Below are 19349 nucleotides of genomic sequence, written 5' to 3'. Positions count from 1 at the left end.
TGACAGTGTGATGTGCTATCCACACAACTACCAGACTGGCCCACTGGTCTGTTGTGGAATAGTTTTGTGGAGAAAACCATAAGTGTTATGCTTAAGCATTAAGTCACTTAAACATAATGAGCTGTTTTATGACGAAAAGTTTGCTGAGTTCTTCTGTGTCACTGAGTTCTTTTAACTGAAGTTTGTAATCCAGAGCAGAAAAATAAAAGTTTTGTGTTTGCTTGTGAGATTTGACTGAACTATCTCTTTCCCGTTCTTGTGTGTTCAGATCCAAGGTGCTATCATCATGTCCTCCTTGATAGAAGTGGTGATCGGTTTGCTCGGCCTTCCTGGCGCGCTGCTCCGATACATTGGACCTTTGACCATCACACCAACTGTGGCTCTCATCGGTCTCTCCGGTTTCCAAGCTGCTGGAGAAAGAGCAGGCAAACACTGGGGTATCGCGATGTTGTAAGTACTCCTGGGGGTTGTTGGCTTAGGCTGGGGGATCACAGTTGGGAATTCATCATGCAGGAATTTTGGAGTGCCAGGGAAAAGCCAGGGTCTGCTCAGCTGCCAGAGGTAGTGTTGCAGATCTCCTGGCGTGGAGAAACAGCATGTGCTGGAGCATGAGTGAGTATGGATGGGGTCAGCTCCAAAAGTAAGCAAATGCCATTGGTAGTAGCGATCCAGTTGTCATTATTACTGGTTTGCTTGCCTATAGCCAAGAGAAATTTGTATGATGGCAGAGAGCACATGTATTTCGGTGAATGCCATCGGCTGATGAGGCATAAATGGACAGATTTGTGTTTAGTAGATAGATAAAAAGACTTTTAGAGTAAATTTCAGGCCATGATGTGTGTGGTTTTGTAGGTGTTGATGCCAGGGAAATTGAAGAATTGAGATCAGGGATATGAAAGGGAATAACTGAGAAACATGAGATGAAGGGAAGACAGACCCCTCCTGTGACATGCTATGGATAACCAGAAAACAAGGATGGAACCCACATTTTAGGTAGAAGGAAACTGGCTGAAGCAGTTGCTGCATTCAGTGTATAGTGACCAACTTTGTGCTAGTGCTGGAAGCAGAAGGAATGACTTGATGAGATCAGATCCTGATCTGACTAATCTGTTTGCGCAGTACTTTGAATGTGTAAAGTACTCTGTAAGTGCAGCTTACGATTAAAAGGACTGTTTAATTCTCTTTTTATCTTGCATGTTAGCATTGTGGATATTTTTGTAGCTCTGTTAAGTTAAGCAGTTGACCCAAAGGACAAATGTCCTGTGAAACAAATTCTGTGCCAGTCGTGACTAATGTTAAATCGGTCAAGCAGACCTTTGGTGAATAGGACAGGGAAACGTGTCATTAAAGGTGACATTTTACAGGTGGAAAAAAATCATTTAAGGGACAGCATTTAAATAGAATCATAGAATAGTTAGGGCTGGAAGGGACCTTAAAGATCATCTAGTTCCAGCCCCGTGCCATAGGCAGGGACACCTCCCACTAGCTCAGGCCGCCCAAGGCCCATCCAACCCTGCCTTGAACACCTCCAGGGATGGGGCAGTCACAACTTCCCTGGGCAACCCGGGCCAGTGTCTCACCACTCTCACAGTGAAGAAATTCTTTCTTATCTCCAGTCTAAATCTGCCCTTCTCCAGTTTATACCCGTTCCCCCTTGTTCTATCACCACAAGCCTTTATGAACAGTCCCTCCCCAGCTTTTTGTAGCCCCTTCAGATGCTGGAAGGTCGTTATAAGGTCTCCTCTGAGCCTTCTCTTCTCCAGGCTGAACAACTCCAACTCTCTCAGCCTGTCCTTGTATGGGAGGTGCTCCAGCCCTCGGATCATCTTTGTAGCCTCCTCTGGACCTGTTCCAACAGCTCCATCTCCTTCTTACGTTGAGGATTCCAGAACTGGACACAATCCCCCAGATGAGGTCTCACAAGAGAGGAGCAGAGGGGCAAAAATCCTTTCCCTCGCCCTGCTGGCCACGCTGCTTTGGATGCAGCCCAGGACACAGTTGGCCTTGGGCTGCGACCACACTTTGCCAGCTTGTGTCGAGCTTCTCATCGACCAGCACCCCCAAGTCCTTCTCTGCAGAGCTGCTCTCAATCACATAATCTCCCATTGTGTACTGAAATACTATCGAGTCAGTAAGCATTTCTGGTCCTGCCATGCAAAAATGCACACAAGATCGTTGAAAAGATCTCCGTAGCCATGGAGAGCCTCTCAGCAGCACCTTGATCCCTACAGGATGGGGCCCTTGAAATTGTCTTGGCTGTTGTGATGAGATAAAAATGCTGTGGCGCTATCTCACACAGGAGAATAACGCCTGGAAAGAGCCATTACCCTCTATTAAACACAGGTGCTGTTTGACCTGACTTTCCATTTCCCAGACAGTTTTCTGACCTTGCTGTCCTGCAGGTGCGGGGCTGAAATAATTTAATCATTGAAACACATTGCATTGTGATTTTTAAAGAGGGAAATCACTCCTGAATTTGTCTTTGCCTTTTTGTGTGGTGAACGAGGCTGTTGCATTGACATGGAAAGATCTGGTAGCACTTACAGAACGGCAGCTGTGCAGCCAGTGTAACACTAATTACAGTAATATCAATTATTACATTATTTACAACTCTCTCCTAAATAAATCAGAACACAGAGGCCCCTGTCCTTGCGGCTGGCAGGGCCGGGGAGCTGCTGGTAGGGAGTGGAGCCCATCTTCCCTTAATGGACTTTGGGAAAGATGCCAGAATGTTTCCTGGATGCAAGGAAAAGGTGCCTTTGCCATTCGCGTGTAGTGAGGGTGAAGGCTGTAAATGACACCCTTCTTCTGCAGAGCTCTGTGCCTGGAGATGGAGCGAGAATAAAGCTCTGTTTTGTTTCTTATAGCCTGAAACTGAGCTTGGACAGAAAAGGGAAAGAGGCTTAAAATCTGCCTCTTTTTATAAGTCAGCTGATAAAAACATAATCTCAAATTTCAGAAAAGCTTTGCTTCAGATGCTTGACTCTTCGTGCAGCTTTCTGACAGCAGCGCTGGGTTCGGCTGCTTCAGGACTGAGCAACCTGCCCTGGCTTTTTAGTTTTCACTGTAGTGGATATTTATTTTAGCTGTAGAGTTGAATTAATTTTTAACATCTGGAGGAGCTTAGTTTTGACAAGGAGGGAAAGCGCGTAATACTTGAGGATTTAAAAATTGTAATAAACTGTGTTACTGGTGAGCTGCAGTTGAAAGGGATCTCAGAGGTTTGAGGGGGCTCTGTTCTGCTTGATGCACAGCATAGGTGCATATACGAAAAAAATAGAGGTTCTTAAGAATTGAACAAAGAATTTCCCCTGACAGGAACTTTTCAAGTGTTTGGAGTTTTATACTAACTTTGAAATATAAAAAGTGTGCTGTGCCAGCCTCCAGTTTGCCTGGTTCTCCCCGTTTGCCAACAGCAGCCTTTGTGCTTCAGGTGCAGAGCAGACCTCGGCACACAGGCAGAGTTTCAGTCGGAGCAAGCAGCGCAGCGTAGCTCTGTGCTAAGGGCTGCTCAGCTCTGAAGATCTTCCATCGGTCTGATTCGTTTTCCTGCTTCCATTCACCTCTTTGCTGCTGGCTGGTTTTGCAGCACTTTAGAACGCAATTTGTGTTGGTTTGGCTTTCATGCAATAATCACAGAATGACAGAGTGGTTTGGGTTGGAAGGGACCTCAAAGCCCATCCAGTTCCACCCCCTGCCATGGGCAGGGACACCTCCCACTGGATCAGGTTGCTTAAAGCCCCACTGAACATCTCCAGGGATGGGGCAGCCACCACTGCTCTGGGTGCGCTGAACCTGGGCCAGGGCCTCACCACCTTCATCATGAAGAATTTCTTCTTAATGTCTTATCTAAATCTTCCCCTTTCCAATCTAAAGCCATTCCCCCTCGTCCTGTCACTCCATGCCTTTGTAAAAAGTACCTCCCCAGCTTTCCTGGAGCCCCTTTCAATACTGGAAGCTGCTTGAAGGTCTCCCCAGAGCCTTCTCTTCTCCAGGCTGAACAACCCAAACTCACTCAGCCTGTCCTCAGCAGAGGATCATCTTCTTGGCCTCCTCTGGGCTTGCTCCAACAGTTCCATGTCCTTATGTTGGGGATTCCAGAACTGGACACAGGACTCCATGTGGAGTCACAAGAGAGGAGTGGAAGAGCAGAATCCTCTCCCTTGTCCTGCTGGCCACACTGCTTTTGATGCAGCCCAGGATATGATTGGCCTTCTGGGCTGTGAGCACACGTTGCCAGCTCCTCTAATAATTTGTTTAAAAGATATTGTCTTACGATGCATTGTCTTTTGCTAAATTTAAAATGTACATTTATGTTTCTGTCTGCAGAGCCTGAGCAGGTTTGTGCCAAGGAGGGTTTTTATCACAGTGGTGCTAATGATGTGTCTCTCTTGTCCCACCTTCCTCCTTTTTTTTCTCAGGACTATTTTTCTAGTGTTGTTGTTTTCCCAGTATGCCAGAAATGTCAAGTTTCCCCTCCCCATTTACAAGTCCAAGAAAGGATGGACAGCGTACAGACTGCAGCTCTTCAAGATGTTCCCTGTGAGTAGTTGAACTTGTTCTTCTATTGGCAAAAAAAAACCCCTTATTTGTGTTTTGGGGATTTTTTAATGTTTTTTTGTTGTTGTTGTTGTTTTTCTTCATGATACAATGGAGCACGAAGGTGAGATCAACATTTTAAACGGCTTTATAGGAAACTTAACTAACTGGCTCATTTGCCGCAGGAAAGTGTCTCATATTGTAGTCCTCCCTGATCCTGTTCTGCAGTCCATCTCCAACCAAGAGTTGGGGTCATGGAGGGAGGTGGGGAGGGAGAGAGGAAGGTGTGTTTATGCATAAAATGAAAGCTTACACTGAGCTTCCCCAAAAGGGATGGCAAGATCATTATCTTCTCATTTTATGAAAGCAGTTCTCCATTCCCCTCTGCGAAAGGCTTCCTTTTATTTCTCTGGTAAAACTGAGACTAATTCTCTCATTTGTGTAGGTGCCCATTTGGAAACTTTCCCATTTGTTAGGGGAGAGAATTGCTCACTCGTGTTCTAAAGCTTTTGTAACAGCACCTTTGTTAGGGGCTGGGAGAAACGCCTGATGGATCTGTTACAGGATTTACTGCTTGTTCAGACTTAAAATATCCCTTAAGATCAAGGCAGTTATGTGTGCAATAGGTGCTCTTTGCTCTTGATGAATATTGCCAGTGATAGGTTACTTTAAACAACTTTTTTCTCTCCTCTTTCACAGATTATCTTAGCTATTTTGGTGTCATGGTTGCTTTGCTTCATCTTCACTGTGACAGACGTCTTTCCCCCTGACAGTTCAAAGTACGGCTTCTACGCTCGCACAGACGCCCGACGAGGAGTGCTGTTGGTAGCTCCGTGGTTCAAGGTTCCCTATCCTTGTAAGTGAGTCTGGATTTAAGGGCCGATTTCCTAATAACCAGCTTGTGAGCATCATTCCTATTGCTCCTGTTGAGCAGAGCAGAAGGGCAGAATCCTCTCTCTTGCCCCGCTGGTCCCACTGCTTTGGATGCAGCTCAGGATGTGGTTGGTTTTCTGGACTGCAAGCACACAGTTGCCAGCTCGAGTTTCTAACGCCCCAGCACCCCAAAATCCATCTCTTCAGGGCTGTTCTCAATCCATTCTCCTCCCAGCCTGTAATTTCATACCTTAATGTCTCACCTAAGAAAGACCCAAGTCTCTGAAGCTTGAATTCAGAAGGCAGTTGAAGGGTTTATCTAGGTAACTCTTGACTTCTAATAACAGTGTGTGACTGGGTACGTAACATGGATTTTCAGGGAATAGTTTATTTATCTGTAATTGCTGATATTGTGATCAGCTTCTGTTAATGTTATAGGCTAATAAGGATCGGTTATTATAATTCCTGTAGAGCTACTGAAGTCATTGATTCTCGTTATCTAACAAATCAGTAGTGTGTGGAGTCTATTCCAGCTTAACACACTTCCTTGCCCTAAACACTCCCGTTCTTTGGAACTGGTCCGATGGGTGAGCTGGAGAGTGCCGGTCAGTGCTTATCAAGGGACAAAAAAATATTTACAAGAGAATGCAACACACTTTAGACAACATCTTGGATGTTTGTGTTTTTCCGGGGCCACCTCTAAGCTTAAAGCTGCTAAGGGCTGTTGCTTGTGGCATGAGAGCGTGTGGCACAACTGGGTCACCCTGGTGCTGCCCAGAAATTAAGGAGGCAATAACAGAACGATGTTCTGCAGGAACCGAACGAGGAATACCACTGAACTCAATGAGGCAGCTTCCTTGTGGATTTCCATGCTCTTTGGTTCTGATTAGTTCTAAAGCAACGCTTGCAAGATGTATAATGGAAGCTTTTGGGAAAGTAGAGGCGGAAACCATCCCCACCTTGATTAGACCATTTGTGTTTGTGAAGCCTTGATCCTTCACTGTTTGTGTGACTTAAAGTTCCTTTTGTTGCTAGACCTCATCTATTTCAAAGAGATAAAAGCATCAAGGCATTGCTGTGGAAAGCCTGCCAAGCTTTTCTGCAGGCGTAAATGAATCTTATTTTCTGTTTTACAAAAGTTTGGAACTGGGAGGTGCAGTGAACTTAGCTGATGGTTGGCCAGACTAAACTTGTAACCTAAGACTGAGTTTTCAAAGCAATAATAATTAAGTGGCATTCGCCTCACTGACCAGAATTGGTTTTCACAAGCAGTAGTTCACATACCTTCCTTCTGAACAGGAGGAATTTTTTTGGTGTGTTTCGGGGCTTTTGGGTTCTTTCCAAGCATGATCAAAGCAGTTGGCGAGGCGGTTTTTCCTTTGCTCCTTTCATCTACTTGAACTTGCCAGACTGTGTTACTGTGAAGGGAGTTTGTTGATTCCATTAACGATGAATAAATTGCTCTGTGTTTTGATATCTGAATTGTTTTCTGTGGCACGAGAGAGTTCAGTTTTCTTTTCTTCACAGTTCAGTGGGGACTGCCAACAATTTCAGCCGCTGGAGTTATAGGAATGCTTAGCGCAGTTGTTGCAAGCATTATTGAGTCCATAGGGGATTACTATGCCTGCGCCAGGTTGTCTTGCGCTCCTCCTCCACCTATTCATGCAATAAACAGGTATGGCAAAAAAAGAAATATTTGTCAGTGTCTTAAGCTGCTTTTTTTACTATTTTTCATTTTTTCCTTGTGATAAGACAGGAGCATGTTCTGTCTTTAATCATTCAGTTAGTCAAACACGAGCACTGAGGATCTGGAATACAAACTGCAATTGTCACTTTGAATTGTTTTGTTGCAAATGTAGCATTGGAAACCTAGTCCTGTTCCTGCTGGAGTTCCTGGAAGTTAATAAAAGTACAGGTTCTGTAGGGACAGAGCTGTGAATCAGTACTGGAATCAGGATAGCTGCTCAAAGCCACCTGAAATGCAAATTTAGAAACAAAGAACAGTGCTAAGTGTGACTTGAATTGCTGTGTAATTCCCTCAGTTTAAGAGTGGGTGTCTGAGACAGAAAACGGAACTCGGGTTGGTTTTGTAAGTGTGTTGGAGCTTGAAACATGAATCATAATAATTCATGTGGGACAGATGACTTCACAGGCCCCCAAGTCGCAGGCAGACATAAAACACTGTTAGCAAGTCAGTGCTAATACAAGTTTGTTTGCTTTTTCTGTTCGTGATTTACAGAGGGATTTTTATTGAGGGTCTCTCCTGTGTTCTGGATGGAGTGTTTGGGACAGGGAATGGGTCCACTTCTTCCAGCCCCAACATTGGTGTCTTGGGCATCACAAAGGTAGGTGCTTTGCCTTGATGGCTCACTGACTGGAGTATTTGATCTCTGGTGGGTGGCTTGTGTCATTCCATGTTTCACAGCGCGATCCTCTTCCAGGAAACCATGCTACTTAGTGCTTCGTGCAGATAAACTTCACCCAGCATTCTGAATTTCCCTAACTTGTCTGTACCATTGTCTGATGGAAAAGCATTCTAGATCAGGACCTCAAAAATCTTATTTTTATTCGATGTAAAGCCTCGATAAAGCAGCTGGTGCCAAATAAGCTCTCTCTTTGAAAACCAAGAAGGCGTTCCATGGCTCTGGAGTGTTTGGAGCTGAGGCATTAACGCTGAACTGTGTAGAAACTGATACTTTCCTGGATGTCTTGGCTCTGAAAGCATCGCTAGGGAACTGACTTTTTAATGTTTCACTTGAACACACAATGAAATACAGCCTGAGGTCCTTGGGTTTTATCTACGTCTGCGCTAGGACATTATGCTGACAAGCCTGCGACGAGAGCTGCTGCCAAGGCAACTTCCAAGTCACAGGTACCCTAAATATTTGTTTCCATCATGACAGGCGTTTAAGGCACTGAGCGCTCTTAGGGGATTGGGAATGTTACTCATCAAAGTATATAAGCACCTGAGGAATTCCTTTGTTCACGTGTGGAACTGGATGTGTGCTGGAATGCCTTGCTGAACCAGGAGACCTTGGACTGCAGATAGATCTGTTTGATACTGTTAATTTAACCTTGATTAGAAATATCAACAGATAAGAAATAGCAACATCTTGCTGTGTATTTTGCTTGGAAGCTGTAAATCTCCTTTATGAGTACAAGATAGAAAATGTCTGCTCTCCACTACCAGTAACGCATCCTCTGACTGCATCCAGCATAGAGGATGAATTTGTCTTCAGCCATTTTTTTCTACACAAAGGATGATTCTGTTTGGGTTCAGGGTGGAATATAAACACTGACAGCACCACCTGCTGTCGCTACGAGTCCTCATTCAGTTCCTGATGGAAATTTCCTAAAAGAAATCTTGATTAGAAAAATCCTTAAAGGAAGGTCTATTCTGTTCTGTTCCCTTTCTGTTGATACTTCACAGGGCTTGATGTGAATTAACAATGCTTTTTTTATTAACAGTCAGCAGAAAGGAGTGTACAGTTTGCTTTGGAACAGCAGAAAAAGTGTGTTAAACTGGCAGCTGTCAGGGAACAGCGGTGACTACAGTTTGGTCTGCTTGGAACGCGTGATGGAAGAATGGTTGTGCCTTACCCAGGATGGCACAGCCGAGTGGCTGTGCTCCAGTGCCTTGTGTTGTTTTCCTGTCTGCGTACTCATTCTTAAAAATCCAACTGCAATTTGTATCAATACAGATCTTTGGCATGTAGATACATTGCTGTTTATTTCAGAAATCTTTAGTGCTTACAAGCAAGGACTCTGTAATCCTGAGGGTCTTGTTATACCAGCGCAGCATCGGAAAAGGCATTTACCTTCTTGAAATCAATATCATTATAGTTAGAATTTAAATTTGAGGCTTCAACTGGATGTAAGCACTGCAAAATCTGTGAGCAGTTGTTTGGTGAGGGGAGAATCAGTTAAGTCGGATTAGTTGGGGCGAAGGTGTTGGCAGCATATACCGTCATGGTGGTGATGAATTGAAGGCTCCAGTAAGTTATGAGGCACCGTGTCTGCCCTCCAAAATAATCACTTCAGGCATATGTATGAGTGAAGATAAGTACTGAGCGAGATAGGTGTACTCATAAGGAAATTAATATCTCTGCACAAAAGGGGCAAGCTAACTTCTGTTGGTTTTCTAGGGAGCATCTGGTTTCCTGGCCTGGCCCCTCTCTGTAGGTGAACCCTTCTGCACTGACAGCAGTGAAGAACATGGGGGAAAGAAGCACTTGTACCCTAAATGCACCTACTGTCCCTTTTGTTCTTATTTCACTGAGTCATGCGTGTTTAGCAAATTAATATCTACTTCTCTTTGAAGCTTGATACTCTGTAACAGGAGATCTACCTTTGCTGGAAATCACCTTGCCACTGTAACAGAGGTTTTTTTGTCCCTGGTGCACCTTTTCTGCAAGTATAACATGATTAAACTATTGAACATCCAGGTTCATCAACTCCCGCTGCAATACAATGACAGAAATACTGTGCCAAAGTCTGAATGCTTGAACTAATCATGGGAAGGAAGTGCGGGTGCTTGGTTTTGCAGTATTAGCCCAGACAGGATTCATACGAAGTGAATTCTGATCTTAAAGAGGGATGTTATAAAATCACTTGGCTAGAAAACATGCGTCTCCTCCAAGCGCACTGCCGGGCAGGTAATTAACGCCTCTGTTCCTATTGAAAAGGACACACGGATTTGTTTGCATTACAGTGGATCCTTATGCCGTTGCTCCCACTTATGGTTGATTTCTTCATTGTAGAATAACATTCCATGGTTATTGTGGCAATAACTGTTACAGATGGCTTTAAAGATGTTAACGAAAACAAAATCAAATGGAGTTACGGTCGAATTGGAGTGTAGCCACGTTACAGCTGAGCCTTCCAAGACACGCAAAGGCTCTGCAGCCTGGGTTTTAGCACCACAGAAAATAAGCACGGGAGCTTGAAAAGAAATTTTAAGTGCAAAAGAGTAAAGTAAAATGGAAAGTTTGAAGTCGGACTGAGTGCAGATGTTTCCCACTGCCCTCTCCTTTTTGTTCTCCTGCAGGTTGGAAGCCGCAGGGTTATTCAGTATGGGGCGGCCTTCATGCTCTTGCTTGGGATGGTCGGCAAGTTCAGCGCTCTCTTTGCATCGCTGCCGGACCCGGTGCTTGGTGCCCTCTTCTGCACGCTCTTTGGTAACATGGTTTTGTTCCTCTCCGTACCGTGGCTCTATCCTTTTACCCCGGTGCTGTGTTTACATCTGTGTTGCTCTTTTTTTTGAAGAAAAAGGCTATGCAGAAGCTGAGACTTGGTTTATTTTTCTCTTTAGGGATGATTACAGCCGTGGGTCTGTCTAACCTCCAGTTCATTGATTTAAATTCTTCCCGTAACCTGTTTGTACTTGGATTTTCCATTTTCTTTGGACTCGTCCTTCCAAGCTATCTCAAACAAAATCCACTGGTCACTGGTACGTGTTTCCGCTCGTTAACATGAAGTGTAGTTTTACCTTTTACCCATATGCAAAGCACATACAAGGGGTAAACAGGAAAAAACCAAAGTATTATGGAAATAGTAAAAGCTGTCGATAAGAAGGAGGAGAATTAATTGAGATGTTGAATGGAATATTGCAGTGGGAGACATCTGAATTTGTGCCTCTTTCTCTGAGCACGATCATAGAGCAGTGGAAGGAGATGATTGCCTTTCGGGCTGGAAGGAAGACTAAAAGGGTGAATCTGAGTCGTAAGTGAAGTTAAAAGAATAAAAGTAAATACCAAAGCAGAGCTTGGAAGCTGGAAATTTGTTTCAGAACTGTGGTCATGTGTTCTGAATGGGTATTGGAAGAAACTCATTTCAGATGGCAAGCCAGGTTCTAGCGTTGGTGAATCCATGGAATTTTTCTGTTTCGATACTCTTCTCAGCGGTGGCCGTGGCAGTGGGTGTCATCAGAAGGGTCTCTGCAGGAATCCTGAACTGCTTTGGTTGGGGTTTGGATGGAAGTGTTTTTAAAGGGGAGGTTAACTCACTTTTGATAGCTGTCTCTTCCGAACCAGGTTTAAGAGTGTACCTACCCTAAAGTTGTTCAGAAAAGCAGATCATTCCAACAGAGTTCAGGGATGATACATTAATACAGTGTTCCTTTCTGAATTGGTGCGAGGAAGTCTGGCCTGTTTAAGAAGTAAAGGTTTGTGAAAGGGATTATTTCAGTCCGTGTGATTTTACATTATGAACGTTTCTGCTTTTATTTTAATCAGTTGTGTCTGCAGTAGAAACTAAAATGGCAGTTCACGTCATTTTTGTAAGCACCTGGACATTCAGGGAGCTCCTTTTTGGGAAAGAAGGGGTCCCCACTGTGTAATGCTTTAGCTGAAGGTTCTGCATTTATTCCCATGTGGTCCTATTTGAACAAATTCCTCAGTGAACTCTGTAAGAGTTTTCCTGGTTACCTGGCTGTAAATCAGTAGGATGTGTATGTGACAATAAGAATTCGAATTCTAAATATTTGTTTCCCTGATCTTCTAGGAATAGCGGGCATCGATCAAGTGCTGAACGTTCTTCTCACCACAGCCATGTTTGTCGGGGGCTGCGTTGCGTTCATTTTGGATAATACCATTCCAGGTCAGATGCAAACTCGTATTTGATGTGAAATCCTAACTGTCTTTCTGAGTGAAGAGAGCACAGTGTTTCACGGAGGCAGGAGATGAACAGAGATTGCTGCTTCTGCTGGTGACTTCTCTAACAGTAGGAGCAGACTGCTTAGCACCTTGCGTGCCTCAGTTCCCTTGAGATCGCTTTGAATTTGTCACAGTTTAGCCCTGACCTGGCTAATTGCAGCAGCAAAAACTGTGTGGTTGGATCTCAATTCCCTTCTCCCCCACCCCTAGAGAAAGGAAAATGAGAGGGAAAAGACTTGCAGGTTGGAAACTAAAACTACGGCTTTAGGGAAATAATAATAATGATGAAAATAATGAGAAAGTAATAAAATATATATAACTGTATGAGCTCACGCCCCCACCCCTCAATGACTGTACATCGCTACAGGTGCTGAACCCAGAAACGAGGGAATGGGTCCGTGGCTGGGAGGGAGCTGGGCTCAGGGACTGGAATCAGGCATGCATGGATCCGGGATCAGGAGCAACAGACAGACAAGGTCCTTGCTGGATGTCAGCCATCGTGGAAGAGGGCTGAGATCCTCGTGATCCCTCAAGTTTATCCTGAGTGTGACGTGTATGGGATGGAATCCTCTTTTGGTCGGTTTGGGGTCACCTCTCCTGTCCCACTCCTACTTGCATGTGCATCTCTGTTTCTCCAGCTTGAGGATGGCCTTGGTTTCCATAGGAATAAGAATAAGCACTGGCGTTTGTGCATCCGAGTGCCCTGAGTGGTCGCTGGGAAAAACACGCAGTTAACTTTGAGAGAATTAAGATACGTAGATGAGTTAGAGTCACAAAACTGACTCTAATTTAACTCAAACCACAACAATCTCTTTCAGGTTGAAGGTCTCCACCCTATTAAACATATAAAATAACTGATAGAAGTCAAACCACAACAGCCGTCTTCAGGAGACACAGTAAAAGTGTTTTAAGATCCAAACCTGCTCACATACATTTTTTGTGAAAAATTTGCCTCAACTTCCAGTTACAAAATAAATCAGAAAACAGCCAGTTCCAGTGAACATTTTCTTTTCCTCTTCCTGCCTCTTTGAGGAGTCTGGAAGATCTTCCAGTGCTTTGCTGAACAGTTCTGAGGCCGGGAGTTTTCTTTCTTCTCTTAACCTCTGCTCTGTGTGTGCATTGGCATAACGATACTCTTGTATATTTTCTTTTTCTTTTTCTTTTATTTTTACTTCTAGGAAGCCCTGAAGAAAGGGGAATACGGAAATGGAAAAAAGGGGTTGGTAAAGGAAGCAAGTCGCTGGATGGCATGGAAACATACGATTTGCCTTTTGGCATGAACTTCATTAAAAAATACAGATGTTTCAGCTTCCTGCCCATCAGCCCAACCTTCCTGGGTTACACATGGAAAGGCTTCAGGAAAAGCAGTAGCTGCAGGAGTTCAGACGAAGACTCAGAAGCTACAGTATAGCCTTAGTTGAAATTATATTATCTAGTTGTAGTAAAAGATGTATTTGCAGTTTCTTGCTGATTAAGAAGCATTAAAATCTATGTTTTGTATATTCTGCATTGAAATTCTGGAACCAGAGCTGAGACGGATTGAAAAAAAGAAAAAAGCTTTCCTGCTGTGGGTGGTGGTCCCAGATGTGGTGTCTCTGCCCAGCATGCAAATGCTCCGACTCCCAAAAGCTAGGGATACCTGCGCATCCAAGTCTGGCTGCTCTAAGTGGGGCTCCAGTTCCGGCAGTCTGTAGGTGCTACTGAAAAAACATTGCTGGTGGGGTGATTTTTTGAAGGCTCTGAGGCTAACGGTCTGGGTGCATTCAGTGCTGGCGACATTCCTTACTCCAGGGGATTGGAATTGGGGGTGAGTGGGTGGTGGGACTTTAGTTCTGGCCATGTCAGATCCCGTAGGTATTGTTTGCTACTCACCGATTTGCACATTCCGTATTTTTCAGCCCCCTGGAAACCAGATTCGGTTGATCCTGGCAAATCAGGAGAGTAGCTTTGTATTTCCAGTGCTGTCAGACATCTGGTGGTCACACACACAGCTTCTCTAGCAGCTTTGTCCATGAGAGCTGTGACTGACTTCTGACAGCTTAGTGCCGTAGAAGGAATCCCGTATTTCATGTCAGTTCGCATTTTTAAACGTTTGCTTTTTCTGCCCCAACTTCTAGTGCCCAGGGCAGGTTTTCTTTGAAGGGATACTGAGTTTTACAGAGATTATAAACTTTGAACTTCCAGATGAGACCCATAACAGTTTTTACAGTGCAGTTCCTGTAGCCAGCAAGACTCCAGACAGAAAAGCCAATTTGTTGAGCAGTTCTAAGCAGTCGATGTCTGTACATGTGCAGTTTTGCCTGCAGGGAGAGCCACGGGCCAGCTGGTTTGGATCTGTGGAGGGTTTTCTTGATGGGATATTGAGAGCCGATGCTGCCTAGGAGTGGCTTACGTTGCATTGCCTCTGTCTTCTCTCTTGGTGGGGCTTCTGCCAAAGCCCATTGCTGCTGTGGAGGTGATGGTGAGCGGCAGAGACACTACATCTGATGTCCTCACCCACTGGATGGTTTCACGGGTATTGGGTCCGATCAGGGCACCATTCAGATATTTTTTTTTTTTCCCTGGAATAGTCTCAGCTCTGATGTTACGTGGGTGTTCATGCTCATCATGCATTCATAATTAAAATTTTTATTCATGTTTAATGTTCTTACTATTGCAAGTTAGTTTTAGACTTCAGTGTGGCCCCAAAAGCATTTTTAAGCTGTGGAGATCATCAGGGAAATGTAGTGTAATGTAATTTCAAGGCCAGTATGCTCTACGGTGCTTGCGTTTTGTATTCCTGGAAAAAAGTGGTAACAGTAGATCCTGTAATTCACTCATATTTATCAAAGTTTAACTACTGGACAGAAGCGCAGGAACACTGTTTTCTCTGAGTCTACTTCCAGGTGAATTTGTTATTGAAGCATGGAAGGGTTGGGGTGGGAGGGCAAGGAAAGAGCTTCATGGATCAGTACTGAATAGTGTAGAGTCAGAACGATTCCATTGATATCGTTCTCCGCATGCCATGGCTGTTTCCAGAAACGTATTTTATACCGCTTTTTCCATAACAAAGCATGTGTTTGTTCCTGCTTCAGGGAACTTTCAGTAGTTTGCAGTCTTGGTGTCAATTGGACTGTCTCGAAAGCTGGTCGGAAGAGTTATTGTGTAGTAGACGAGGTTAGTTTGCCTGTGAAACAGTCATTATTCTCGCTTTTAAATTTTTCCTCTTCAGGTAGGGAGGTGTTAGATTTCCACATCCACTTGCAGATAGTTTGAGTGCAGAGACCTCTAGTCAGCGGCACAAAGCTTCCAAATTTCCCAACTTTATGTGCAACCAAAGATGTGTGGGAGACATGGGGGAGCTAGAAGTATGTGTGTGTTGTGTGTTTGTCTGTAAAAGGAGAAAAAGCCACCTATGGATGGTGGTTGTGATGATGTAAAATGCCAAAGGTGGTTACCCTGTACGTATGGAGAAGGGGAGGCAGAAGTGTGTTAGTTCAAACATTGCCACCTCAAAAGTATGGAAGGGTTCAAAGTCCAGTGATGCCGCTGGACACAGAGCGCTGCTGTGGCCCCTGTGTCCGAGGTTGTTCTACCTTTCCCCCAAACAGTCTCTTGATAACTCCAATGCTTACGCAGTCAAGAGAAGGCAACGAGAAGCAGCATTGGTCTTCTCTCACCTTTGGCTGAGGCAGAGCTCTGTGTGTTCTCCATCACCTTCCTCTGAGCACTGCTGGGACCAGGTGTGGCGCTTCGGTCAGACACCAACATCCAGGGTTAATTTTTCCTTCTTCCGGGAGCAGAACACTGCCCCTTTCTTGCAGCGCAGAAGACACTGTCCAACTAGGTGAAGTCCAATAACTGTTGGATTTAATTCTTTTTGTGACTCTGGGTCCTACCATGCAATTCTGTTGACGGGCTGAGAGAAGTACGGTAGCTTTGAGCCGGCGCCTTTGCTTTTCTAGCCTTTTTTCTACCTTGGGAACACTAAAATAAGTGGATGTCGTTAGCAGCTGTTGTTGTACCCAAATGTGTGTGTAACAACTCTCTCCATCTCACTGTGAGCTTGGAAGGGTAACGATGAGCCTCAGTTTCGTGAAGGTGATCAGCTGAAGCACCTGCAACGCGGAGCGAGAGGTGACTGTGGAGCCATTGGCAGCACCTTGAACGCAGGGCGTGCAGCTGCTGCACGTTGGATATTGCGATTGCAGAGGGATATTGCGATTAAAGCATGGGATATTGTGATTAAAGCATGTGATATTGTGATTAAAGCATGCATCTCCAGCACTGAGAGGTGCACAAGGGATGGAGCTGATGGTGTCTGGGAAAGAGAAGCTCCCCTTTCTCTTTCTGATGCACCCGAAGCCATCGCTGAGCTGCCAGTGGAAGGAGGTGCATTGCTTTTTCTTGAGAGGGAATAACTCTGAATTACCCCTGGTTTTGTGTAGGTGCAGCAGGTGACCGTGAACCTTAAATCCTTCTCCTGCGTCCACTTTTCTGCGCTGGCTTTTTGGGGGCTGTTGTAGAACGCCCTGGACAGGCAGCCTGAGGTCTGTGTTTTGAAAAGCCTTTAAATACTTCGTGTTTGCTGGTTGTGTCCAAGCTTTGATGCGTAGGGACAGCTGGATATAGAAATCTGACTGTAAATGCAATACTGTATTTCTCCCGTACGTGTTACTGCCTGCCTTTCAAACAGCTGGACTGAACAAAACCGCACAGGGACGACGACACCGGAGGGAGGAGCGAAGAGGCGATGAGATGTTTCAACCAAACCTTCAGATGGAAGGGCAAATATTCATGGTAGAGATATCATTTTGTCATATCAAAGATAGTATCGCTGTGTGCAAAACAAAATAACTCGAGACTTTTGTAATTGATATTCTATTGTATTTTTTTTTAGGTTGAATTAAGAATTCTTGGTAACAAGTTGAAACATGTTTTCTAAAGCAAATACTTGGAAATTATACCTATAGAAATTTAGGTTTCGTAGCTAACAGCTATGACTGAGCAATGTCTTATTAATAAGAGTACGTTGGTAGAGGAACTAAATCAGGCACCTTGCCCAGAAAGTTCAAACTTTAAACCCAGAATTTGTTTTATGCCTTTTAATACTGACTTTAAATATGGCAACTTGGTTTGTACATGAATATTGCAGTATTTTATTTCCATATATTAAAAATAACATTTCCACTCAGGATAATGACGGCCGTTTTCCTGGGAGGGAGTGGTATGATTGTCATGACAATGTCATGTGATGGTAGAGTTTCTTCATTGACGAATCTATAGTAGTTGTGTATACTTTATTTACCCATGTTTATGTTCCTACCAAAAACTAAAGGGGTTCTTTATTGTTCATCTCCCTACTGAGATCTTGGTTCTCCCGATGCAGAATTGGCGCTTGCCAGCCGAAATCCTCGGTGCAGCTCAACCTGCAGGGCTTCTCTTATGTGGCCTTCTTAAACCAAAAGCGACTTTTTTTTAGGGAGGAGGAGTGGTGCGTCACTGTTTTTTTGCAGAACCTGCCTCACTCGGTGCATGTTCCGTAGTATTTCTTAGCCTGGTGGCCATGGGACGGCAGGAACGCTCTGCAGTCGTGGCCGGGTGGGAGGCCACGGTTTGCCGATGTTCGCTTCTGCCCGTGGCTTGGCACAGCTTCGTGGTGGGATCCGTGTTCAGAGCCATCAGATATTCCTATCTAGTTCCGATTTGACTGTGACTGTGCATCGTCATCCGTACGTGTTGGTAGGAGAGGTATCCTTAGCATTGCCTTGTGTGCTATCTGGCCTTTACTCCATCGTTCCAGGTAAATCATCTTGCTGCCAGTCCAAATTATCGTATTTTATCTGTTTATAACAACCTTTGGCGTAACAAACTATTGACTGTTCTTAGGCAGTGGGGATCCGTTTCTTTATTTCATAACTTTTTGTGACTGACTTTGGCTGTAAAACTTCTGTTGAACAGCAAGAGGTTCTTTGTTTTGTTTTCTTTTTTTTTGTTCCGAGATGTGTAATTCTTTTATGGAGTTTTTTTAATTTCATATTTTTTTTTTCTAACATTGCTTCATTAAACAATTAAATATTTAAAAATGTAATATTTGGACCAGATGTTGTGAATAATAGTAGATAAAGCTATTTTATTCTGTATTTTTAAAGCTGTTCAGTATAAATAAACGCGGGCATAGATGCAGCCTGGCAGTGTGGTGTTACGCTTCCTTTGAACCATCATTCCCTTCGTTGGGAATCCAGGTGATGTGAAGACAGAGCGTCTCTTGTAGCAAGTTCTTGAGGCCACCCCTTGAATCCTGGGTTCAGTTTCGGTTACAAGAAAGACCTTGAGGTCCTGGAGCGCGTCCGGAGAAGGGAACGGAGCTGGGGAAGGGGTTGGAGAACAAGGGTTATGAGGAGGAGCTGAGGGACCTGGAGCTGTTTAGCCTGGAAGAGGCTGAAGGGGGGAGACCTCATGGCTCTCCAAGCTCCTGGGAAGAGGGTGTGCTGAGGTGGGTGCTGGGCTCTGCTCTCAAGGGACAGGGAACGGGAAGAGAGGAAATGGCCTCAAACCGCACCACGGCAACTTCAGACTGGACATCAGGAAAAAAAATTCTTCACTGAAAGGGTTCTCCGGCACTGGATGTGCTGCCTGGGGAGGAGGTGGAGCCCCCATCCCCAGAGGGGTTTAAAAGATGGGGAGATGAGGTGCTCAGGGATCTGATTTTTGCAGTGGACAGATGCGGTTGGACTTGATCTGAAAGGTCTTTTCCAACCAAGTCATTCTATGGTTCTGTGATCAGTCCCACCCAGAAACACAACCCCCTGTCGCCTTCCTGCCCCTTTCCAGCTCTTGGCTCGTATCAGATCCATTATACTTCCTTGATTTATTTGGAAGCGGCACTGCTTGCTCTGTGATTCCTGTTTGCTGTCCGTCCGTCTGTCCGTCCCTGCTTCCAGTGGGGGCTGCAGCGTGGGGCCCTGTCCCCTCCCAAGCTCCCAACGCCCCCCCGGCCACCAGAACTCCCTGTAGAAGCAGAGGCACCGGCAGCACTCCTGTGTTCCTGAGCAATGCCCACGCTGCAGGACTTCAGCCACGGGCTGCCTAATTCCAATAAAAACGTGGCCTTCCAGTCCTCTGGTGATTCCCACTGAGCAGCGGCCTGCGGCCAGTTGGGAACACGGGCGGCAAGAGTGACCAGCAGAGACATAACCTGGGTTTTAGGGTACTGATATTACAGAGAGATCTATAGATCTTGGGAAGAAATGTTTCCCTGTGAGGGTGGGGAGGCCCTGGCCCAGGTTGCCCAGAGCAGTGGTG

General features: G+C 44.9%; 1 protein-coding gene across 4 annotated transcripts in view; it reads left to right on the top strand.

The window, feature by feature from the left end:
* SLC23A2 (solute carrier family 23 member 2) overlaps positions 1 to 18230 on the top strand; it is a 62444-nt gene extending 44214 nt beyond the window's left edge. For all 4 annotated transcript variants that reach the window (XM_054088819.1, XM_054088821.1, XM_054088820.1 and 1 more), the window contains 9 exons: positions 269 to 450; positions 4422 to 4542; positions 5239 to 5395; positions 6940 to 7087; positions 7652 to 7757; positions 10460 to 10589; positions 10724 to 10861; positions 11914 to 12009; positions 13244 to 18230. In XM_054088819.1, coding sequence (XP_053944794.1) covers positions 269 to 450; positions 4422 to 4542; positions 5239 to 5395; positions 6940 to 7087; positions 7652 to 7757; positions 10460 to 10589; positions 10724 to 10861; positions 11914 to 12009; positions 13244 to 13476 — 1311 coding nt within the window. In that variant the 3' untranslated portion in view covers positions 13477 to 18230. The remainder of the gene's footprint in view (positions 1 to 268; positions 451 to 4421; positions 4543 to 5238; positions 5396 to 6939; positions 7088 to 7651; positions 7758 to 10459; positions 10590 to 10723; positions 10862 to 11913; positions 12010 to 13243) is intronic.
* Positions 18231 to 19349: the final 1119 nt, after the last annotated feature.

Source organism: Cuculus canorus, chromosome 26 (genome assembly GCF_017976375.1).
Source record: "Cuculus canorus isolate bCucCan1 chromosome 26, bCucCan1.pri, whole genome shotgun sequence".
Classification (NCBI taxonomy): Eukaryota; Metazoa; Chordata; class Aves; order Cuculiformes; family Cuculidae; genus Cuculus; species Cuculus canorus.
The sequence above is the reverse complement of the archived record's forward strand: the minus strand, read 5'-3'. Positions and strand labels throughout refer to the sequence as shown.